Raw genomic sequence first — 24580 nt, forward strand, 5'->3', positions numbered from 1 at the left:
ACTGAAACTCGAGGGGAATTTGGGCAGGCGACGTGCAGTTACTCAGGTTGGAGTCTGGCCAGGGTGCTCACGCTGACAAACCGCCTTTTGCAGCAGCGTGGTGGGAACCTGAGCAGCGGGGAGCGGTCCGGATCTCGGCGTTACTCCCCTCACCCTGCGTCTCCCCGCGGCCGCCGGCATCCCGGTCTGCTTGAACCCCGCTCCGGGGGTCGGCAGAGTGTGTCGCTGGGGTGGGACGTGGGATTGCCCCGCGTGGCAGCTCCAAGGCCCGTGGCGATGCGCAGGGACGGTTTGGACATCGCCCCGGTGAGCGCTGGTTTATGGATTTCCTCTCCGACAGCATCTCCCAAGCTTTTCCCACCAGTGACCCCACTTCTGCCCTTGCTGTGAGCACGCGTGAACCCATCTGATCCATGCTCCGGATCCACCGCCCGTCGACTGTGAAGCGCTGCGGGGTTTGGCACGTCCCGGGGGGTTTCTCGCAGGATGCCTGGAGGGTTTCAGGCACAGACTGGGATGAGCATCGTGTCCTGCTGGAGCGAGAATTGAGGAGTGTACAGCGTAAACCACACTGCTGTCAAACTACTGTGCCTGAAATAGGGAATTACCTTTTTCTTTGCTATCCTGTTGAGGATGGAAACCGCAGGAGGGTAACAGGGAGAGCATGATGAGTGTATTATCAGGTGTTGAACCCCCCCGGGCAGTCTGCCCCAGGTGTTTTGGGGCCGGACGAGCCTTTTTGGGGTTGGATGAGCCTTTTCAAACAGTGGCTCGAGCTCCAGGTTTACACACAGCTTGTAGCTTGATCAGGAGCTGCGCTGCTGTCTGTCCGGGTGCGGAGGGTCCGGGCGGGCGGCGAGGCTGGAGGACGGGCAGGGGGAGCGGGGGGTTCGTGTGCCCAGCTCTCCGGCCCCTCTCGGAGCCGTGTCCCTGTTCCACATTCCCCCTGACAACCCGAGCAGGAGATAAAGAAATCAAAAGCGTTAGTGTTCCATAGTTATTAGCCAGGTCAGGGGGTGATGTTTGTTATGAAAGGCTCTGTGAGCAGGGATTAACTATACAGGTTAAAAACCACCCAATACAAGGCATCTGGAAAAACAAGCTTCTTAACGTGGAAAAGTACTGAGCTGTTTGTAAACATCCGTGAAGGGGGCCATTGCCAGGGAGGGCGATTATATTTATCCGTGCCTGTCACGGGGCTCTGCCCGGGCCCTTGCCTGGCGTGTCCCAGGCCCCAGGCTTCCATCTCGGCTGCCTCCCTTGCAGAGGTGACGGTCGTCCTCCCCAGCCCCACGCCTGGGCAGCCCCCGGTGCAATGCCCGCGGTGCCTCTGGCGTGGGCACGGCTCTCCTGCCCTGCCTTTGCCCGCCGGCAGCGGGTGGATGTGGGCAGCTGCCACCGGCTTCTCGCATCTGCGGCGATAGCAGCCTCCCGATCTGGTCATTTTAATTAATCTCGTTAGAGCTCGTTTGTCTCCGAACCTGGACTCAGGCGGAGCGTGGTGGCCGGTACCCGTCCCCGTGGAGCACTGCAAGAAGATGCTCCCTGCCCCAGGAGCTGGAGGGAGGGGGATGCTCGCTCGGGTTCTCCCTGTCTTGGATGCTGAATCCAGTTCCAGAAAGATGAGGAGCTACTGGAGAGAGTCCAGGGAAGGCTATGAGGATGGTGAGGGGACTGGAGCATCTCTCCTACGAGGAAAGGCTGAGGGAGCTGGGCTTGTTCAGCCTGGAGAAGAGAAGGCTGAGAGGGGACCTTAGAAATGCCTCTAAATATCTGCAGGGTGGGGGTCAGGAGGACGGGGCCAGACTCTGTTCAGTGGTGCCCAGCGACAGGACAAGGGGCAACGGGCACAAACTGAAGCAGAGGAAGCTCCAGCTGAAGATGAGGAAGAACTTCTTCCCTCTGAGGGTGACGGAGCCCTGGCCCAGGCTGCCCAGGGAGGCTGTGGAGTCTCCTTCTCTGGAGATATTCCAGACCCGCCTGGACGCGGTGCTGTGCAGCCTGCTCTGGGTGACCCTGCTTGGGCAGGGGGTTGGGCTGGGTGACCCACAGAGGTCCCTTCCAACCCCTGCCATGCTGGGATTCTGTGATCTGCAGCACGAAGCAAGATGTGCCTGAAATACGGATTTCTGCTTCTTTTCGTGGCGTGTTAGTGCAGTCCTGCCGCCGGCTGTAGGGCTGCTGGGGATACGAGTGCCAGCCTCGCTGGTTAGACTGCAGTCATCAAGCCCTCTCCCCTGTTCCTGACAGGGAGCAGTTGTCAGCGTCTGAGGAGAGAACGCAAGAACAAGGCAAGTGTGTGATGATAGTCGCTGGATCTATCTGCCAGCTCCCAGCGGCCTGGGGACTCCCTCGGGTGCTGCCTCGGAGTCGCTGCCGTAGCCACTGCCTTAGCTGTTGGCTGCTCAGCTAGCTGGGATCCAAACCGCTACCCCACGACGAGCTGCGCTGCTGGGGGATGTTGGGGGGAAACAAAAAGCCCTGCTTTTCTGTGCAGACCCCGCGCCTGACGCCCCTCCGGCCGTCCCTTTTGGGAGCTGCAGAGCCCTGCGCGGGCTGGGCTCCCCTCCGCGGGCGCTGCTCGTCTCGCCGGACGTCCCCATCGCCCAGCGCCTTCGGTCCGGACCTTCCGGAGACGAGGGGACCGCAGCTGCAGGCAGGGTTTCAGATGAAGGGGAAACCACAGATTTATACAGCTTACGTTATTTTTCTGCTGGCTTTGTTTAGATATTACTTCCTTGTTTTGAAAGATGTCTTTTTATATCTCTTTACCAGGGTTTAACCCTTTGAGCAGGCATCCTCGTGGTTTCCCTTCTAAAACGTAATTCTCAGTGCGTTAGACTTTATTTTTTTCCCTGTGGTGGGTATATAATGGCCCAGCGCAATGTGGATTCAGTCCCTGGGCTCTCCATGCTTGCAGAGAGGCTTTTATGAGTACGGCCAAGCAAGACTGGACGTGCCTTTGCTGGGCTGGATGGGGAGAAAATCCAGCTCTGCTGAAAGGTTGCCTGCGGTGGCTTCGATGCTTTTCCCAAGCCGGCGTGGGGGTCACAGGTTAACACCCCTGTCCTCTGGCTGCTGAGAAGGGCCAGACAAAAATGCTGCTGGTTCCTATTTGAAATTCTGTCGTTCGTTGACTCTTGAACACTCAGCATTTTGAGAGGAAACAAGGCCAGATGCAGAGATAGCAGCCTGGCTCCCGAATGAGCACGAGCGTAAGTATTTTCCTCCCCACAGGCAGATCGTATCGCCGCCGACAAACACGCGCCAGGCATCGCCACGTCTCGGAGCCTCGCTGCCGAAGATTGCTGCCCATCTCATTGCGGGAAGGGCTGGAAAAATGGGATGGAAGATCAGGGAAATAGGGCTAGGGGGTTGGAGGGGAGCCAAGGGCTGCGCCCACGGAGGTGCCGGCTCGAGCTGATGCGGAGACAGTTTGTACGACCCAGAACTATTCCCAGGGCTCCCATTGTTCCCGTGGTTTTTCCCTTGCTCTAAAAAATCCTGGTGACTCATGAGCTTACAGCAGTTTTATGCTTGGGAGAGCGAAGGGCTGATAGTGCTGGCTGGCAGTGAAGAGGGAGCCCTGCAGACGAGGCAGCCGGCGGCTGCCCTGGTGCCGGTGTGGATGGAGGAAGGGGGGTCATGGCTTGGGGGGGGGGGCACACGGGACACGGCAGCCAGGATGGCGGTCGAGGGGAAAAGACAAAACCTGAAGAAAACCCCTTGTTGCAGCGTCAGAAAGCCGTGTCGCTGGCGCGGTGGCCGGCTGCTGCCCGTCCTTCCGAGCGATGCTCGGAGCGGCAGACTCGCTGCGGAGAGGGCGTCGGGGCGAGATCCATCCCGCGGGGCTGCGGCGGCTGCGAGGGGTCCGGGGAGTGTGGGTGGTGGGAGGGCACCGGTTCAAATGGGAGGTTTGGGCTGCGGGCTGCGGTCGGTCCCTTCCCACCCCTCCTGTCCTCCCTCTCCCTGCATTGCGCTTTGCGGCGTGCGCTGGATTTTGAGCCATGGGCTTCGTTTCTCTTGCGTTTTGTACCAGTGCTGTGCGGCGCAGAGTGCTCCGGTGAGGTTCGTTTTTGCTAAAACAAATGGGATTACAGATGTTTCTGCCCATAAACAGAATTGCATCCCATCTGGAGACTGGGAGCCGGGTCGGAGCTTGTCCCCGTGCCCCAGGAGCAAGGTGGAAGAGCCCCAAGGTCAGCGGGTTGCAGATGCAGGGGAAGATGGGTGACAGGATTCCCGCTGGCTCGGGGAGCCTCGTGCGCGGGGACCCGGGCTGCTGGAGCCCGTCTGCGTTCGGCCGAGCCGCCCGGTCCCTTCGCAGCCGCTTTCCCCCCGCGCGGGTGTGCGGCCGCGTGCCCGCGTCGGGCGATGCCGGGGCCGTGCCGCCGCGCTGGGTGTGATGCCCCGCGCCGGAGCCTGCGCGGCGGTCCCTGCGCTGGCCGCTGCTCCAGAAGCTTAATTAAAACCAGCCCTAGACGAGTGTTTGTCTCTTCGTTTCGATTTAAAGCCCAGAACAGAGCCGGCTTTTTGGCTCCCGCTGGTTTCGTGCGAGCGGAACGTCGTCACTGTGGGATGTGCATTCAGTGTTTCCAGGTCGCTGTCTGGGGCTAAGGGGATGACTGGCGGGCGCTGACCTGCGGTGCAGTCACTTGAAAAGCCGAGTCCTTGACAGAGCGCGGAAAGTGGGAGCTGAACGGCAGCGAGATTGCCGGGCCACTTTATTGGAGGGGTTCGTGAGTGAGTCAAAGAAGGTGGAAATCGATACGAGGACTGCACAGAAAGGTGGTGGAGAGGCTCCGAGAGGGGCTGTTCGGCCACGGAGGAGGATGACGAGGAGGAGGAGGAATGCTGCTGGAAAGCAGCACAGCCTGGAAGCCCTCTGCTGAGGGTTCCTGATGCCCCACGTGCCGTGGCATCTCCTCCCAGGGGTAGGTGTTTCTCTCTGAGGTCGCCCAGGCGTTGGACAAAGTGGTGCTGGGCCATGCGAGAGCTGCTGGAGATGCCCAGCGGCCGGCTCCGGGGCGCGGGGAACGGCTGCGTGGCGGTGGCTGGTGGGTGAAGCTGCAGATCCCTGCGAGGGGGAGCGGCCGATGTGCGGGGAGGAGCTGAATCCAAGCCCTGCCGTGCAGGTCTCTGCCGTAACCACAGGAGCATCCTTCCCACGCCAGGCTGGGTCCGAGTAGAGCGCTGGGACATGAAAATAGAAATATGTGTTACATTTAATTAGCTCAGGGGGTTGGTTTTTTTTTTTTTTTTTTTGAGAGATAAAATCGATGCAGCTTTTGCTTCGCAACAGCAAGTTACAGAAATTACAAAAAATGTTGATGTGTCACTGGGGAATGCGATGGTTTTGGTGTCCCAGGGACTTTCCACGTTCCTGGACCACCGGGACCGGCTGTGGTGGGGAGGCAGTCAGTCCAACACCGCGCACGGGTGGGCTGAAAGGATGGGGAGATGGTAGAGGTCGGTAATGCTGGCTTGCCTGGCCGATGAGACGTGAGAGCCAAGGGTAACTTGAAGGCTTGCAGACCTTGGACATGGAGCTGACCCAGAGCAGCTGGATCCGCAGGACCAGGCTGTGGCTGGCAGTGGTGGCTGAGACAGGAGGGCTGAGCTCGAGTCTGTGGCTGCCCAGTAGTTCTTTGGTCCAGGGAGCAATAACTGCTTGGAAGCCGTTTCCTACACAAAAAGATCTGGACGGGACCATGTGTGTGGTCAAGCAACTTCTCCACGGCTGGTGGGACAGTGGCAGCAGCAGGACCTCTGTGCTGGTGGCCCGAGCTGCTGCGGGGAGCTCGGTGTCCTCCATGGGCTGCTCCGGTAGAGCCTGGTCCGTGACGCGAGGTCGGAGTGACCGCACTGGGAATTAACCCGCTGCCTCGCGACGTGGCTGCGGGCGGGGGAAGCCGGGTGGGAAGCCGAGGTGCGAGGCCGGTGGGCTGCTTTGGGAAGGGCCATGGCAGAGGAGGCGAAGGAAGCTGCTGCACCCATTGCTGCTGTCGCTCAGCGCTTGACGGTTTGTGGCTGTTGCCTCCTTGCATGCACTTGTGCCGAGGAGCGGTGTCTCTGGGAGTGTTTTTAACAATTCTTACTCTTTATCCATCACTTTCATTCCCAGACACACCTTGTGTTTTGCCCCGGGGCATCGGTGCGGTGCGTCCCAGAGCATCGCTGAACCCGCTTGAGGTTCCTGAGCAGACGGAATCACAGAATCCCAGCATGACAGGGGTTGGCAGGGCCCTCTGTGGGTCACCCAGCCCAACCCCCTGCCCAAGCAGGGTCACCCAGAGCAGGCTGCACAGCACCGCGGCCAGGCGGGGCTGGAATATCTCCAGAGAAGGAGACTCCACAGCCTCCCTGGGCAGCCTGGGCCAGGGCTCCGTCACCCTCAGAGGGAAGAAGTTCTTCCTCGTGTTCAGCTGGAGCTTCCTCTGCTTCAGTTTGTGCCCGTTGCCCCTTGTCCTGTCGCTGGGCACCACTGAACAGAGTCTGGCCCCATCCTCCTGACCCCCACCCTGCAGATATTTAGAGGCATTTCTAAGGTCCCCTCTCAGCCTTCTCTTCTCCAGGCTGAACAAGCCCAGCTCCCTCAGCTGGGGAATAAAGTTGAACGTCCTGGTTTGGCCTTCTGCGTTGCCGGCAGATCAATAGGCAATAAACTGGATCCTGCTGCTGGGCTGGACGGGGAGGACGGGGCCTGGCCAGGGCTGCGGCGGGGGGGGAGCGGGGCAGCCTGGCCTCGGAGACAGTTTGTGGGCTCCTGCGGACGGGGAGAAACAGTAAACAGGGCTATTGAGGGGAAATTGCGTGTTTTCTGGTACCCGGCTTCCTCTTTGCCGCCAGGTCCTCGGTTCATCAGTGCCCAATTTATCCTTTATTTGGTTTTCATAAATAATTCAGAGGAGTTTGAGTAGAATAATTGAGTCTTTTCCCAACCCTAATCCCAGACAATTCAAAACAAAAAGACATTTAGATTACAATTTGAGCGTATTAGCTGTTGGGAGATTTCCAGACAACTGATCTGCTTTCCTTTTCAATTTCTGTGCCGTTCTATCATTTCGAAAGTGTTCTGCTTTGATAGTTCATAATTTGAGCGTTTCCAGTTCTGCCTGAAAAGACGGCGGCATCGCTGCGGTGAAGTGCGGGCGGGCGTGCTGCCGTTGGATGGGCGAGCTTATCTGTTTTCCAAGAAGGACTAAAGAAATGAAGTAGTGGGATTGCAGCTCCAGCCCCGCGACGTGCCTCATCATCTTCAGGGAAACAGACACAATCGTGCTTATTTGGCTTAAAATTAAAACGAAGCTTCTACGCCGACGCGAGCTGAAAAGCCAGAAGGGAGGAATTTGGGGAAGTCTTCACGCGGGAAAACGCGAGCCTGGGATCCGCACCGTGCAGAGGGGGGAAACGACGCCGAGGGCTGATGCTGCCGCTGCCTTTCCCGACGCGGAGGCCGCAAGGTTTGCCGGGGGGTTTCGCATCGGCTGAGGGTGTCACGGAGCGTTGGGTCCGAGCGGCGTGGGCTGCGCGGCTGGCTGCCCGTGGGATGGTGCCGGGGCACCGCTGGAGCCACGACCCCAGCAAACAGCCGAGAACGCTGAAGGAATTACCGGAGTCACAGCGACACGTTTCCGACACCGGGGTCAGATGGAGACGTTTGATTTCCAGCTCTCGGCAGGAGACCGGGGCTCCCCAGCCGCGCCGCCGGCTGCTCCCGCGCTGGTCGCACGACGTGGGGCGTGTCGGGCAGGCTCCTCTTCATCGACGGGAGGAAGGTGATGGGCTGGGCAATGACATAAATCCACCCTGGCCACCCACCCCGGTGTTGTCTCGAAGCGATGGGGCCCGTCCCCTTGCTGCCAGTGCAGAACAGAGTGGGGGTCCTGTTTTGGGGTCAGGCTGTGGGCAGGGCACTGCTGCGGTGGGTGCCAGCGCATCTGCCGGGAGGATTTGCCTGGATTTGTGTGCCGAGAAGGGAGGATGCCACGCTCCTGCACCCCGCGGCGTTGGCGGGGGGGTGTCCTCGGGAGGCGGCTGAGTTGGCAGAGACGGGGTGGAGGGCGCTTCCACGTCAGCACGGTCCAGTTTGGGGAGTTTGAAAACCTTTTGGGTGCCCAGCACCTCTGGAAACCATTCCTACCTGGCTTCGCCCACCGATCCCGAGGGCGAGTGTCTCCGAAACAGCGTTTTCTGTAGCAGTTTTGCAGATGGGGCAGCGTAGATGCGCCGCGACGCTGTGCCGCGGTGCCGGTGGCCGGAGCAGGGAGGTGGTCCAGGCGTGGGGCAGCATCGCCGCTGCCGAAGGAGGGTGGTCCCGGGTGGGGAGGCTGGCTCGGGTTTGGGTTGTCCTCCTCGGAGGTGGGCACCGAGGCGGGGTGACGGAGGTGCTGTTTGTGACCCTGGCAGTGCGAGGGTGGCAGGAGTGGGTGTGTTTGTACCCTGGATTTTAGAGAACGAGCTACAGCGGGGTTACTTTGCTTGTTTGGTTACGCAGACACTGGAAGGGCTGTGACATCTCACTTATTCCTTCTCTTTGATTAACATCTAACTTAGGGGCTTTTTTCTTTTTTTAAATTTCTCACACAGGCAGCGCAGCACAGGGTTACTGTGGCATCCGTAACCGTGCGTTTGTAGCACATGGAGACTTAAAGGAACCTGATCTTTCTCAAACTGAGCCTAATTCCGACTGTAATATGTAGGCTGTTAATTACGTTGAGTGAAGGATGCGCTGAGACAGTGTCTGGCCAACTGGAATCCGGTTTATAGAGATGTAGTCAAAAATCTTTCCGAGCACATGCATCGGGAGGAAGGTGCCAGTGCGATTCAGAGAGGTCCCAGCATAGAAAAGGCTGTTTATGTGTTGTCTTTAACTCTAATTGGGTTAGCAGCTGAGACTCTGCGGATTAAACAAACTGACCTAGATACCGGTCTCAGTGGTCTTAGTTAATGTCTCGTCTGGGCAGAGAGGAACCTGATGAGGTTCAGCAAGGGCAAGTGCAGGGTCCTGCAGCTGGGGAGGAACAACCCCAGGCACCAGTACAGGCTGGGGCGGACCTGCTGGAGAGCAGCTCTGCGGAGAGGGACTGGGCGTGCTGGTGGACGACAGGGTGACCATGAGCCAGCAGCGTGCCCTGGCTGCCAAGAAGGCCAATGGGATCCTGGGATGCGTTAGGAGGAGCGTGGCCAGTAGGTCGAGGGAGGTTCTCCTTCCCCTCTACTCTGCCCTGGTGAGGCCCCATCTGGAGCAGTGTCCAGTGCTGGGCTCCCCAGTTCAAGAAAGATGAGGAGCTACTGGAGAGAGTCCAGCGGAGGGCTACGAGGATGATGAGGGGACTGCAGCATCTCTCCTGCGAGGAGAGGCTGAGGGAGCTGGGCTTGAGGGAGCCCTGGCCCAGGCTGCCCAGAGGGGCTGTGGAGTCTCCTTCTCTGGAGATATTCCAGCCCCGCCTGGACGCGGTGCTGTGCAACCTGCTCTGGGTGACCCTGCTTGGGCAGGGGGTTGGGCTGGGTGACCCACAGAGGGCCCTTCCAACCCCGACCATGCTGGGATTCCGTGATTCTGTTTCCTGCGTCTCAGCCGTTTCCCGGTAGTTCCCCAGATGCTGTCCAAAGCGCGTTAGCTTTGTATCGAAAGCGTAAAACCGTGTTGCATCGTGTATTGTGGTTTTCTCCGTGTGGAGAACAGACTCTGGGGACAGATGAAAGGGCAGCTGAGGAAAACACCTGATCCATCCCGGCCCCGCAGAAGAAGCAGGGACGGAGTGGCTAGGGCGAGGCGTGGTTGCTGGCACGGTTGGTTGGTAGCTCGGCTGATAGCAGATGGCAGAGAGGAGAAATCATCCGTTTTCATCTACAATTTATTTTTATGCTGCAAGAGGCAGGCTTGTTCGAGTCCTTGCAGTCAGGCAACCCTCTGGAAGGAAAACCTTATTTACCACGAGGGATTTTTTTTTTGGAGGGAGTTTTTCGTGGTGGTGTACTGGGGGAAGACCCTGCAGGGCCAGAAGTGAGGTGGAGAACAAGCCCGTTCGCTGGCCGAGGGGCTGGGGGATTTTTGCAGAGGGGGGGTCTGGTATGGATCTCACAGGAGGTTTATTTATTGGGTCAGGAAAGATCTCCAGGTGCTTGGCTGCGGCTACCTCACCATTTAGCTGGATATTTCCGATCTCTAGCGTAACCCAGCCTGGCTTGATTTTGCCTTTGGCCCCTGGGTGTGCAGTCACCGCTGGAACCCGGGTGGGTACCTGCTGCTTTCGGCTGTCCCGGCTCGGGGCAGCGAGGTGACATGGTGGCGACGTGAAGGTGCTCGGGGCAACGAGGTGGCTCTGGGTATCCCGCAGCTTCATGCATGTTAAGAGCGAAGAGAGCATCGTTTCCCCCGGCAAGGCTGGATGTGGAGCAGCCCTGTTGCCTTTGGAGATATTCGTGTGGCTGTGCTCAAACGTTGATCCCTCAGGAGGGAGCAGCTGGTCACTTCTTCAGTTTAATACCGATTTTCGGTCCGTGTCTCGGCCAAGCTTGCACCCTGCGGCCGCATCTCGCGTCTGCCTGGACGAGGGGACCTCGGAGGGGCACAGCCGCTCCCGGGGGGCTCGGGCTCTTGGCACTGCCTGGCCAAGCGTGGGCATCCCTGCCTGCGCCCCTCGTTCTCCCCGAATCCTCCCCAAACCTCACCCGGAGGTGACGTGAAGTGACACCCCGAAGTCGTGTCGCTGGGGACGCAGGCACCCACCACGCTGTCCTCAGGTGCGTGCACCCAGCCCCTGCCAGACCCCTTCACCCTGCCCATCGGGTCTTTTTTTTTTCCCCAAATGCAGGTTTTCCGTACGGATCTGATAACGGCCATGAAGATCCCTGACTCCTTCCAGCTGAGCCCCGACGAGTACTACGTCCTGGCCGATCCCTGGAGGCAGGAGTGGGAGAAGGGCGTCCAGGTGCCAGCGAGCGCCGAGGCCATCCCCGAGCCCGTGGTCAGGTAAGCGAGTGGGTTCCTCTCCGTGGGGGTCCCTTCCATAGGGTCTCCTCCGTGGGGGTCCCTTCTATGGAGTCACCTCTGTGGGGGTCCCTTCCATGGGGTCACCTTCGTGGGGGTCCCTTCCATGGGGTCACCTTCGTGGGGGTCCCTTCCATAGGGTCACCTCCGTGGGGGTGCCTTCCATGGAGTCACCTCCGTGGGGGTCACCTCCGTGGGGATCCCTTCCATAGGGTCACCTCCGTGGGGGTCACCTCCGTGGGGATCCCTTCCATAGGGTCACCTCTGTGGGGGTACCTTCCATAGGGTCACCTCCGTGGGGGTGCCTTCCATGGAGTCACCTCCGTGGGGGTCACCTCCATGGGGATCCCTTCCATAGGGTCACCTCTGTGGGGGTACCTTCCATGGGATCACCTCCGTGGGGGTCTCTTTGGTGGGGTCCCCTCTGTGTGGCTTGGCACACGCCATCTCGGAGAGCGTGTAGCGGGGATGCTCAGGACCCTGAGCTTGCAGAAGGTTGCGTGGGGACCTCCATGGGCAGCTGCTTTCCGAAAGTCCCTCTCGCGCCTGCCGGGCTTTCCGTGGGCGGCAGCGAGGAGCTGCGCCAGGCAGACCAGCTCCTTGTTTGCTTTTGGTCGGGGAATTTTTCAAAAAAGACCTGATAAAATCAAAGGGAGGATGAAAAAAAAAATACCAACAGAAAACCACGCAGAAGATCAGCTCCTGCCTGGCTGGCTGATGCGTCTCTGTCTGGAAAGACGTGGCCGTACCGCCGGCGTTTCGCGCAGGGCTGCGGGCGTTGACCCTTCAATTAAAAACTTCCCTCTTTACCATGTAAGATGGTCGTGCGTATCGGAAACGCGGCGGGCATGCCGAGGTTCAAGGCTTGGGAAGAGGAGCCCAGCCAATAGACAGGCGTCTGTGGGACCTTCTAGAGACGACGTCTGTCGGCCTAGATCGGCGTCTCGGTAGCTATTTTAAAATAGGGAACTGAGGTTTAAAATAGACGCCGAAGCAGCTGCTCGGGCGAGAAGGAAACGTGGGGGAGCTGCTCCCCGTTGGCTGCCTGCGTGGGGTTGTCCCGGGGCCGTGGGGGAAAGGCTGGCGGTGCCGGTGCGGGGGTCCGGGCGGGTCGGGAAGGGACCCTAAAACGTGCGGGGTTGGACCCCAAAACTCGCAGGGTGGGAGCCGAAAGCCGGCCGGGTTAGCGGCAGCTCTGCGGCTCTCGCGCTGGCCTCGCGGCGTGCGGCCCTGGACCGCGCGTCCTGCGGAGCACCGGCGGGGTGCTGGGAGCGGGGGGCTGCGGGGGGCCACAGGGGGCTGCGGGGGGCCGCGTTTCGCCGGGGGGGTCGGGGAGGAGCGGAGCCCAGCGGAGGCTCCGCTCATCCCGCGGCGATGGCAGCTGCTCCTGCAGCTGCCGGCTCCGCCGCTGAAGTGAACTTTTGTGCGCGCTCCCCTTCCTCCCCCGGGGAAAACAGAGAAAGAAATGAAACTTTAATGAGCCTGAACACATCAAAAGGGAAGTTGTAAAGGGGGCTGTTGAGTTGATTTAATCCTTGGGAAAAAAAAAAATAACAGAAAAAAAAAAAAAGAGAGGGGAAACCCCCCCCCATGTGTGGAATATCTTTTTTGAGTTGTCTTTGATAGCTGACCGCAGTCTGGAGTCGCGAGTGCTCTGCTCCCCAGCTGAGGGCTCGTGCTGGAGCTATTTCCAGCTGAAAAGTGCTAGCTGGGCACTGCCAGGTCACCCCTCCCAGGTCCCCGTCCCACCCTGTCCCGCTCCCAGCCTTGCCCCAATATCTTTCCCATTTTTTCGGGTTGCTGTCGCGTCTCCTCTCCTTCCTCTCTCCTCTAGACTGAACAGATCTGTTCATTTTAAGCTTCCATCAAAGGTCGTGTTTTCCGGAGTTGCGAACGTTTTTGTTGCTGGCTTCCAGGCTGGTTTTGTCCCTGTCACCACAGGGACGTGCCCGCGGGCGCCGGAGGGGACGTCAGGCACCCCACCACCGCCTGGTGCTGCCCACTCGCCTGGAGCTGGGGATTCACTCCGGCCACCAGATCCTCCCCTGAAAAATTTCCGACTTCTTGGGGGTTTTCTTGCTTGTTTGATTTTCCTCAAGCCCGGCGCTATGCCGTAATCCTTGATGAACTGCCTCTTGCCAGGTTTCCAGCTCTTTCTTCAGTTCCTCGGCGCCGTTTTGAGTTCCAGCCTTGCTCTCCGAAGAGTTTGTGACCTCCCCCTCATCGGAGTTAAGCTCAGCAGACCAAGTGAGCTTAACCCGTGGCTGCGTGAGGAAGCCTGGCCCCACAGAGGTCTCGTCACAGCCCACGGGCACCGGGGAGCATCTCCTGATGGGCAGCGTTGAAGCCTTTCTAAGTCGAAATGGGTCCCATCTGGTCTTCTCCTCATCCACCACAGAGGTCCCAACCCACGTCAGATGGTTCTTACCCCTTGGTATTTTCTGCGTGCCTTCATATAGGTTACTTATTTATGTGTTCATAGAATCATAGCAAGGTAAGGGTTGGAAGGAACCTTAAAGATCATCTGGTTCCAAGCCCCCTGCCGTGAGCAGGGACATCTTCCACCAGCCCAGGCTGCTCAGAGCTCCATCCAACCTGGCCTTGAGCACTGCCAGGGAGGGGGCAGCCACAGCTTCTCTGGGCAGCCTGGGCCAGGGTTTCACCACCCTCATGGGGAAGAATTTCTTCCCAATATCTCATCTAAATCTGCCCTCTTTTAGTTTAGAGCCGTTCCCCCTTGTCCTGTCACTCCACACCCTTGTGGAAAGCCCCTCTCCATCCTTCCTGCAGCCCCTTCAGGCACTGGCAGCTGCTCTGAGGTCACCCCAGAACCTTCTCTTCTCCAGGCTGAGCAGCCCCAGCTCCCTCAGCCTGTCCTCGTAGGAGAGGTGCTCCAGCCCTCAGATCATCTCCGTGACCTCCTCTGGCCCCACTCCAACACATCCACGTCCTTTTCTGCTGGGGACTCCAGAGCTGGACACAGGGAGTTTCCTCAAGTTTTCTTTTTGAAGGCTGGTAATGGGTGTCATCTTCTGCTCTTGAAGTCTGACCCGTTCTCTGTGACCCCTCAGAGGCCCTCGTTAGTGGCTCCATCACTCTCAGCTAACCCTCAGCTGCCTGAGCCTTCTCTCTCTGCTGGCAGGACAGCAGGCAGGGCCAGAAGGGCTGTGTCCTCGGCGTGAAGCCTGCTCGGGGTATTTCGCCTTCGCTAGTGCCGGGTGAGTGGGATGCAGAGCTCGCTTCGCAGCGGCGTTAATGGTTGTGCCTGGCTTGTGGCCGTGATGCACGTCCCAGGGGGAGAAGCGGTCGCTCTGCCAGGTGTTTTTTTTTCTGTCGGGACAGCATCTCTCTTCGTGCGAACCAGAAGGCTCAGCAGGGACGGGCGTGCTCCTCCCGAGCGCTTCTCCCCCCGATAGCATCCCTGCCCTCGCTGTTTGCCCGCTGGGGTCAGCAGCGTGGGAGCTGGAGACGGGGAGCGCGGCGTTCGGCGTGCCAGGGATGGGTGAAGACCCCGGTCCCTTTCCAGCGTTGCACAACTCCCTCTTGCAGCGTGCCCTCCGTTGGAGAAATATCAAGTATTTTTTCATGACAGATGACTGTATTTCATCTCAAGAGAGCAGCCTTTGAAGGCCTTACAGCTCCATTTGCCTCCCCAGTTTGGTTGCTGCCGTTCGCCCCGTCCCGGCGCAGTGAGCGGGTGCCTGCGGGTCCCACCCGAGCTGCTGCCCCGCGGGCTTTGCACCCATTTCCCCCCTTTGCTGCCAAACTTCTTTTTCCCTACCCAAACAAAAACCCTTCGGATCCTCCCTGTGTCGGATACGGGCAATCCAAGTGCCTTTCTCATGTGAAAAAAATCCCAGCACTGATTTTTTTAATAGGCTGGGAAACGGGGAGCCCAGCAGCTGCTGCTCTTCCTCGCTGTCGGGGCAGCGTTTTGCTGTTCCCCCCATCTCAAAGGTGTAAGGCAGGGGTGTGACGGAGTATCCCACCCTTAGGCTTGTGGCAGGCGGGGGTGGATGCCCGTGGTCGCTCCTGACAGCCATTCCCGTGTGAAATTCCTGGCGGGAGGCAGGGGGAGAGAAGCCGCTGCGGCCCCAGGAGCTGGAGAGCGGGCAGGCGCCTGCAGAGCAACCCTCAGCCCATCTCCCTGCGGCCCCAGGGTTCCTGGGCTGGGTGATCAGCAGCGAGCGGGTGCTGCCGCAGGGGGGGCCGAGCGTCGCTTCCCGCTCTGGAGATGGGTCTCGCCCTCCTGAAGATGCCCGGTACGCAGCCATTCGCCTCTCCCGCCCGGGCGCTTGGAAACCGGCGCTTCCTACCCGCGCCCTGCCGCTAGGTTTTGTGCCTCCCAACCTGAAAATGAGGTTTTTGAAAGATTTCCTTTTCCTGGAGCTCTGAAGCGTCAAAAGCTGGGGGTGAGGCAGAAGGAAAGAGCTGAGCTTTAAGGAATGCTTTCCCCCAAAAGCGGCCGTCTGGAAGTGCCTCCGCCAAGAGCCGCCTTAAGCTCGAGGGTCCTCTCTAGGTCAGCGCAAATCGCAGTGCGGTTGCGAGGAGAGCGGTGCAGCATCTCTTGGCTCCGTGTGCCGGGAGGCACGGACGCTGCCGATGGCCACCCGCACTCCGGGGCTATCAGGCAGCGCGGGAGGTCAGCTGTTCGCTCTCCGCAATCATTTCTGGCTCATCGCTGCTGAAAAGGGGTTTATTTTGTGCGGTAACGCTCCTGAGAACTGCCCAGAGCTTGAAGGGCTCCAGCGTGGCGAGAAAAGCTGCTTCCAGTCGGAGGAGAGCAGGGGAGTGAGGAGTTGGGGCGAGTTTCCCTTCTGACGGGCAGGGATGGGCAGGTTGGCATCCTCTGCCCACACGTCTGCGGGTCGGCTGCCCTGCGGTGTGGGTGGTGGGGACACCGCGTCCCGGGGGTGACCGCATCCCGGGGATGACAGCATGCCGGGGGTGATGGCACATCCCACCTCTGCTAGAGCCCAGAATCACAGAATCACAGAATAGTAGGGGTTGGAAGGGACCTCTGTGGGTCATCTAGTCCAACCCTCCTGCCGAAGCAGGGTCACCTACAGCAGGCTGCACAGGACCTTGTCCAGGCCATAGCCAGAGGATCTCCAGTGGCTTTCCAGAACCAGAGATGAGCCTTACAGCCGCCGTGTGAGCTCTGCAGTTCTTTTACAGTTGGGTAAACTGAGGCACGGAGGTTTCCACCATGAGTCAGTGGCAGAGCCAGGTACGAGGTCTCAGTCCGGTGTGGGGCTGGAGCTGGGTGCTGGATGCAACGCTGGACCATCTCAGCACGGCTTGAGTTTCAGGATTGAGCAGGGTGAAGTAGCAGGAGGAGTTCTCACTGGGAGTTCAGCACTGGGGCTGCGGGCCCCACTCCTGTTGCAGATGGGAAAGAGAAGCTGTAGGTGAGCTTTGTCTTCACAGCGTCACTCTGTGGTTCACCCGAGAGGACCATGGGCCTTGCTGGTTTGCTGTGGGTGCTCGTGGGGGGCCGGGACGCTGTTCCTGCAGAGCGGGTGTGCAGGGACCCGACCCGGGCTCGTCCCTCCCCGCTGGCGGCGATGCCGACGCCGCGACCGGCGGAGCGTTGAGCTCACGCAGCAGAGCGTCGCTCCATGACGCCGCGGCCCCTGCGTGGGGTTTTATCCACCTGTACGGGTTTTAATTCCTCTTTTATTTAATGATTGAACGATTCTTTGGCACGCGGCTCCTTCCCCAGGCTGACGGGGATGCAGGCGGGACCTGGAGGTGCCTCCTGGCTCTCGCATGAAGCCGCGTCAGCGTGTGCTGTAGATTCCGTTTCCTGCGAATTTGCACGCGGCGGGGAGGATGAGGAGGAAGGCTGCTCCTTGCTGGCGGGCTGCCCAGATACTCTTGGCGTCGCGGATCCGTCCTCGCGTCGTTGCTGTGGCCCCGTTTTAACGGAAAACAGAGCGCGCTGTGGCAACAGGAAGGCGCGACCCCCGCGAGTAACCCAGCTCGGCAGCGGCACCGGCGCGAACGCCGTCTGCCACGTCGGCGCGGTGTTGGTGTCGCTGCCCCGTCCTCCTCCCTCGGGTCCCCTCTGGTCCTCCGATGGCCGCACGCGCGGGTGGAGCAGCTCCTTGCCCCGCTGCTGGGCGTGCGTCGAGCTGGCTGTGCCCGGATCGCGATGTGGAGGTGCCCGGTGGTCGTCTCCTTCGAGCTGTGTTGTTCTTTCGTGGACTCCAGCCCCGTCGGGAGTTGCCCCAGCATCTCCAGGAGGTCTGGCAGTCCTTGGAGAGGGTGCGGAGTTGTTGGCAGGGATGTTCGGAGGGTTGGACTAGATGACCCACAGAGGTCCCTTCCAACCCCTGCCATTCTGCGATTCTGTGATTCGTGTCGTGGTTTTGCGATACCGGGAGCAAGAGGAGGGATGCAGGGGGGGTCTGCTCATGGGGAGTGGTGTTGGAGATGGGCGTACTGGGACAGGGAGAAGGATTAACTGGTGCACCAGTCGTGGGTGTCAGACTGGGGCATGTCCCTGCCCTTCTTACCCTCTGCTCCCGGTGAGCAGACACCTTGGCTCATCCCGACGGGGCTGGATGCCGCATCCAGCACCCTCGGCACAGGGAAGGAGCGATTCCAGCAAAGGGAGGAGATGATGCCGGGAGCAATTCCTGCTGCAGCGTGGCAGCACCGAGGAGCCGCGGCCAGGCTGGCCCGGCAGCGGGGTGCCACGACGCCGACATCCCCTCTGAGGGTGACGGAGCCCTGGCCCAGGCTGCCCAGGGAGGCTGTGGAGTCTCCTTCTCTGGAGATATTCCAGCCCCGCCTGGACAAGGTCCTGTGCAGCCTGCTCTGGGTGACCCTGCTTCAGCAGGAGGGTTGGACTAGATGACCCACAGAGGTCCCTTCCAACCCCTACCATTCTGTGATTCTGTGATCCCGGCGATGCCTGCGCTTCGCCTCTCCCTGTTCCTCCGCGCGCAGCCGGAGCCCTGCGCGTTGGCCGGGCTGGATCCCGGTGTCCCAGCCCGGGGAGGGCTTGCCAAGCCTTCCTTCTCGGCATGTGCCCGATGAGCCAGCACGCTCTGTTCTCCAGGGCTGAGGTTGGGCTTCCTCTGCTCAGCCGGCGGCGCAGCCTTGGCTGTTGACTCATCAGCAGCTTCCCTTGGGCTTTGCTGCAGCAGGGGCAGGCGGGATTCTGCAGCAGTTTGTGTGTCTTTTGGAGCAGAGCTGGTTGTTGTTTTTTTTAAACATGATCCTTTTTTTTTTTTTTTCTTTTTTTTGCACCCCTTTAGCTCATTGCAAAAAACATGTGAGTTTGGGGCTTGCAGGTGGCACGCTGGTGATTTTACAACAGGCCGTTTCTTGGGTCAGTTATCCCCATTCGGTGGCTGCCTGCCCTCAGGGATGCCTGGGTTCTGGTATGCTTCAGAAATAACGTGTGCGCTTCCCTTTCGAGAGCTGAGATTCTGATCAAAAGAAATAAAAATCCCAGCCGCCCTGGGGCCTTAATATTTAGATCGTGAGCCCTGGGACGTGGGAGCGCGGGGAGAGGGAAGCTGGCTGCCTGCGCACTCGGCGCGCTGCCGGGGACCCCGGGGCGACGCGAGGACGGGCGAGCCGGTGGCACTGATCCAGGGCAGCAAAAAGACCCCCAGCACCGCAGCATCGGTGGGTTCCCTCCACAGCCCGGCCGTTTCCAGTCGGGTCTGCGCCGGCAGCCCTGGTCCCTGCCGGCAGCGGGGAGGGACGATGGGTTGTTCGCAGGGCGGTCTGTCCTGCCCCTCTGCAGTGACCTGATGGAGAGTTAGAGCGTACCCTCAGCAAGTTTGCTGATGACACCAAACTGGGAGGAGTGGTGGAGACACTGGCAGGCTGTGCTGCCATTCAGCGTGACCTGGACAGGCTGGAGAGGTGGGCAGAACTCTGATGAAGTTCAACCAGGGCAAGTGCAGGGTCCTGCACCTGGGGAGGAACAACCCCATGCACCAGTACAAGCTGGGGCTGACCTGCTGGAGAGCAGCTCTGCGGAGAGGGACCTGGGTGTCCTGGGGGACGACAGGGTGACCCTGAGCCAGCAGTGTGCCCTGGCTGCCAAGAAGGCCAGTGGTCTCCTGGGGTGCATTCAGAGGAGTGTGGCCAGTAGGTCGAGGGAGGTTCTCCTCCCCCTCTGCTCTGCCCTAGTGAGGCCCCATCTGCAGTGCTGTGTCCAGTGCTGGGCTCCCCAGTTCAAGAAAGATGAGGAGCTACTGGAGAGAGTCCAGTGGAGGGCTACGAGGATGATGAGGGGACTGGAGCATCTCTCCTCCGAGGAAAGGCTGAGGGAGCTGGGCTTGTTCAGCCTGGAGAAGAGAAGGCTGAGAGGGGACCTTCGAAATGCCTCTAAATATCTGCAGGGTGGGGGTCAGGAGGACGGGGCCAGACTCTGTTCAGTGGTGCCCAGCGACAGGACAAGGGGCAATGGGCACAAACTGAAGCAGAGGAAGCTCCAGCTGAACATGAGGAAGAACTTCTTCCCTCTGAGGGTGACAGAGCCCTGGCCCAGGCTGCCCAGGGAGGCTGTGGAGTCTCCTTCTCTGGAGATATTCAAGACCCGCCTGGACGCGGTGCTGTGCAGCCTGCTCTGGGTGACCCTGCTTTGGCAGGGGGTTGGACTGGGTGACCCACAGAGGTCCCTGCCAACCCCGACCATGCTGTGATTCTTTGGACACCTGATCTCGGATGGGGTGGATTGCCTCTACGGCAGCAGCGGTTTCGTGGTTCAGAGGGTCCGGGCGGGGCGAGAGGTGGTATCAGCGCTGTGGGGGTTTGTTAGCTCGTGCCCAGCGCCTGGGAGTGCTTTGCAGAGGAATGAGCCTGATTTACTCTGTCTGTTACTTGTGACCATTTCTGTTTTACAGTCTGCTTGACAAGTCCTCGTGTGGGCTTTCAGCAAGTCCTCACCTTTATTGGTGTGCTACGGGAAACGTGTTAATCCAGCCTGTTCTTACCTAGTGCCCAGCCACTTGGTCTGCTAGTTCAAATGTTTGCTAATCCTCCCAGTGGATGCCTGTGGTTTGTACTGGTTCAGGCACACAGAGAGTCAAGTGTATTTCGGCAGTAAATGGATAGAAGGAGGCTTGACTCCCGCTGCTCCACAACGAGCTTCGCGGCTCTCGGGATGGACTCCGGGTTGGCGCCGCCTCGGGAGCCCCCACGTCTCGCTCCGTCACCCCCGCTCTCCACCCAGAGCCGTGAATTTCGTGTACAGGCGGGCGAACCGTAGCGGGTCCGATCGCTGCAGCCCGCGACCGCAGCGGTAATTAAACCACGGCGTGGTGAGCTGGTGCACCCCGTGTCCCCGTTGGCCAATACATGAAAATATTGCTCTGGGGGTGCTCTTCAGCAGGACCACCCGGCAGCCGGAGCCGCTGCCTGGCTCTCAGTGCTGCCGTGGATAATCCTGTTGAGTTGAGTGAAGCCTGCATTGCTGGGCAGTGAGCTGTACCGAGCTCCCAGGACCTCGGTGAGGTGGAGGAGAGCTGGTAGGTGGTTTGTTTCAGAGGACTTGAAGGTCTGGAAGATGCCCCAGAGCTAGCATCGGTGCCCAGCAGGATGTGGATGCTGCAGGAGGCAGCTGGATCGTTCCTGGTTTCGTGGGACGGGCCGCGTGCTGCTTCAGGTTCCTCAGCGTCCGCCAGCGTTTCGGGGTTCAGCACCGGTGCAGGGGCTCAGAGCGCGTGAAAAAAGGCTGGATGCCGCCCGCTGCGATTCCTCCGAGCTTTGCTTTCGCTGGGTGCCGTGTGAGGAGACCTGCGCGACGGCGCGGGCTGATGGCAGCGGTGCTCAGCCTTGTGCCGCCGGCTGTGTTTTGAGCTTTCCGATGCTCGGCTCCGTTGGCAGCAGGGTCGGGGTTGGGGGGGGGATTGGCCGGTTCCTGACCTGCCACAGCTCGGGCCCGCGGCCCCTGCGCAGAGCGTGGCAGGTGCCGTCGCTCGCAGCCCCCGTCTCTGCTCCCCGTCCGTAGGCGGATGCAAATGCGAATGGAGCTGTTTGCATTGCTGGAATAATTGTGGAAACATTATCTGGCTGAGGTAATTAATTCCAGATGCTTTAATGTGAGTAACTTGGCTTAAGTTACAAAAAGCAGCAGCATTTTTTGTCTTTTTGTATCCAGAAAACATATGCTCAAGTGTCCCTGTCTTCCCCAGTAGCAATTCCGAGATATATCTTGCTTAAATGGAAATGAGCAGAGCACCAGTGACCTGCTGGCTGGGTGTGGAGGAGACTGGGATGCAACAGGAGCCCTGGAGAGGCCACAGGGGAGGTCAGTGGCGCTCTGGGAGAAGGCGAGCAGCACCCACGAGTGCTGGCGCTGGCTCTGCCCTGCTCGCCTGCGGGGAACAGATGCTGCCTGAGCACCCTCCACATCTGCCCCGGCGTCGGGGCCGCCGCGTTTCGCTGGGTTTCGGAGCCAGAAGAGCAGCGCGGGCTGTGCCTCCTCCCAGCAGCGGGTCAGGGTCCCCTCCTGCTGCCGTCGATGCCGCTGGCGGGGCTGAGCGGCACGCAGGGGAAAGCGGGAGAGGAATGCGAAGAAGATCCTTGCGCAGCATCCAAAATTACGTGTGCGTTTTGCCCTCAGCCCAGACGCCGCTTTTGTCTGGTCAACCAGGAAAACATCTGCGTTTTGTTGGTCCAAGCAGCCCCCCAGACAGCCGCTGCTCGGCCGTCGCTGTCTGTCGGTGCGGCCGGGGTTTCTGCCTGTGGCAGCGGTGCCGAGGAACCCCGCCGTGAAACGGTGCTGAGGAACCCGCCGTGAAATGGTGCTGAGGAACCCTGCCGTGAAACGGTGCTGAGGAACCCCGCCGTGAAATGGTACTGAGGAACCCCACCATAAAACAGTACTGAGGAACCCCGCCGTGAAACGGTGCTGAGGAACCCGCCGTGAAATGGTGCCGAGGAACCCCGCCGTGAAACGGTGCTGAGGAACCCCGCCGTGAAACGGTGCTGAGGAACCCCGCCGTGAAACGGTGCTGAGGAACCCTGCTGTGAAACGGTGCCGAGGAACCCCGCCGTGAAACGGTGCTGAGGAACCCCGCCGTGAAACGGTGCTGAGGAACCCTGCCGTGAAACGGTGCCGAGGAACCCTGCCGTGAAACGGTGCTGAGGAACCCCGCCGTGAAACGGTGCCGAGGAACCCCGCCGTGAAACGGTGCTGAGGAACCCCGCCGTGAAACGGTGCTGAGGAACCCCGCCGTGAAACGGTGCTGAGGAACCCCGCCGTGAAACGGTGCTGAGGAACCCTGCTGTGAAACGGTGCCGAGGAACCCCGCCGTGAAACGGTGCCGAGGAACCCCGCCGTGAAACGGTGCTGAGGAACCCCGCCGTGAAACGGTGCCGAGGAACCCCGCCGTGAAACGGTGCCGAGGAACCCCGTCGTGAAACGGTGCTGAGGAACCCCGTCGTGAAACGGTGCTGAGGAACCCCGCCGTGAAACGGTGCTGAGGAACCCCGTCGTGAAACGGTGCCGAGGAACCCCGTCGTGAAACGGTGCTGAGGAACCCCGTCGTGAAACGGTGCTGAGGAACCCCGTCGTGAAACGGTGCTGAGGAACCCCGCTGTGAAATGGTGCCCAGGAACCCCGCCGTGAAACGGTGCCCAGGAACCCCGCCATGAAATGGTGCTGAGGAACCCTGCCGTGAAACGGTGCCGAGGAACCCTGCCGTGAAACGGTGCTGAGGAACCCCGCCGTGAAATGGTGCTGAGGAACCCCGCCGTGAAACGGTGACGAGGAACCCCGTCGTGAAACGGTGCTGAGGAACCCCGCCGTGAAACGGTGCTGAGGAACCCCGCCGTGAAACGGTGCCGAGGAACCCCGCCGTGAAACGGTGCTGAGGAACCCCGTCGTGAAACGGTGCTGAGGAACCCCGCTGTGAAATGGTGCCCAGGAACCCCGCCGTGAAACGGTGCCCAGGAACCCCGCCATGAAATGGTGCTGAGGAACCGTGCCGTGAAACGGTGCTGAGGAACCCTGCCGTGAAACGGTGCTGAGGAACCCTGCCGTGAAACGGTGCCCAGGAACCCCGCCATGAAATGGTGCTGAGGAACCCTGCCGTGAAACGGTGCCGAGGAACCCTGCCGTGAAACGGTGCTGAGGAACCCCGCCGTGAAATGGTGCTGAGGAACCCCGCCGTGAAACGGTGACGAGGAACCCCGTCGTGAAACGGTGCCGAGGAACCCTGCTGTGAAACGGTGCCGAGGAACCCTGCCGTGAAACAGTGCTGAGGAACCCCGCGGTGAAACGGTGCTGAGGAACCCCGCGGTGAAACGGTGCTGAGGAACGCTGCCGTGAAACGGTGCTGAGGAACGCTGCCGTGAAACGGTGCTGAGGAACCCCGCCGTGAAACGGTGCTGAGGAACGCTGCCGTGAAACGGTGCTGAGGAACGCTGCCGTGAAACGGTGCTGAGGAACCCCACCGTGAAATGGTGCCCAGGAACCCCGCCGTGAAACGGTGCCCGTGCTCTCCCCCTCCTCGGGAAGGCGGATGCTGCTCTGCCATGTCCCAATGCTGCGCCAGAGCGTGCCTTCACCGGGTCCCTTCGCTGATTTTCTGGGCGCTGAATCAAAGTTGGAACTTAAATAATTCATTTGTTGAGCAAAATCTCGGGGGGATTCAGGCTGGAATATGAACGTGAGAAAGACAGGGGCATCAGCGCTCTGGTCTTCTTCTCGTCTGCTGGGTATCAGGCTCTTTATGTGGTGATAAACAGCTCCGAAACGAGATGGGAAAGGCTGTTTGGGTTTAACAAGATGGCTGTTTAGTGCCTCCTGTTCACTTGTTCTCCTCTTTTTATCACATCAAAGAGGAGTGAATCACTTTCCCCTTAGAGGATTCCGTTATTCCAGAGGCCTGGAAGGACCCGCTCTGGTTGCTGGCTGCTACAGGAGGAGATACGACATGGAGAGGGGAAAATGGAGCATTTTGTACCTGTTAATTGCGATTTGGAGCTTCTGCTGCGTTTCTACAAAACTTCCAGAACCTGCCTGTGTAAATCCACGACCGCCAGCTGCCCGTGGGGGCCAGAAATGGGATTGTCATGGGGGGTTTTCCAAACCCAAGCAGTGAGACCCCGGACGGTCCCGGAGCCAGAAGGAGTTTCCCAGCCGAGACGTGCGCGGTGCCGGCAACCGCGGGCGGCCAGGCTGTGCCGGGGCTGCACGGCACCGCTCGCTCTCCGCTCCCCGACGCTGAGGGTGTTCTAAGAGCTGGTAATGATCATTTCTAATATTCACGGCTTGGAAAGCACCGAGCTTCTGGGTTTGAGCTGGAAAAAAACAACAGCTAAAGGGATGGTGGGTGTAGCTGAGCTGCGCTGTCTTGGGCTGGTCCCTGCCTGGCAGGGGTCCCCGATACGTCCCAGGGTCCCCGATACATCCCAGGGTCCCCGATACATCCCAGTGTCCTCAGAACATCCCAGGGTCCCCGTTGCATCTCGGAGTCCCTGATGCATCCCGGGGTCCCTGACACGTCTCCAGCGCAGGCGGGATGGGGTGTGCAGCCTGCGCAGCCACATTACGTCACCCGGAGCCACGCTCACTGGCTGCTGGGACCCGGAGGGCCGGACGCTGCT

At 60.0% G+C, this 24580-nt stretch overlaps 1 protein-coding gene across 2 annotated transcripts in view; it reads left to right on the forward strand.

Moving 5' to 3' along the window:
• The window catches only part of JADE2 (jade family PHD finger 2), an 82243-nt gene that overhangs the window by 14106 nt on the left and 43557 nt on the right, over positions 1-24580 (forward strand). For both annotated transcript variants that reach the window (XM_075441591.1, XM_075441592.1), the window contains exon 4: positions 10821-10978. In XM_075441591.1, the coding sequence (XP_075297706.1) occupies positions 10821-10978 (158 nt within the window). The remainder of the gene's footprint in view (positions 1-10820; positions 10979-24580) is intronic.

The sequence above is a fragment of the Opisthocomus hoazin genome, chromosome 22, assembly GCF_030867145.1.
Source record: "Opisthocomus hoazin isolate bOpiHoa1 chromosome 22, bOpiHoa1.hap1, whole genome shotgun sequence".
In the NCBI taxonomy this organism is placed as follows: Eukaryota; Metazoa; Chordata; class Aves; order Opisthocomiformes; family Opisthocomidae; genus Opisthocomus; species Opisthocomus hoazin.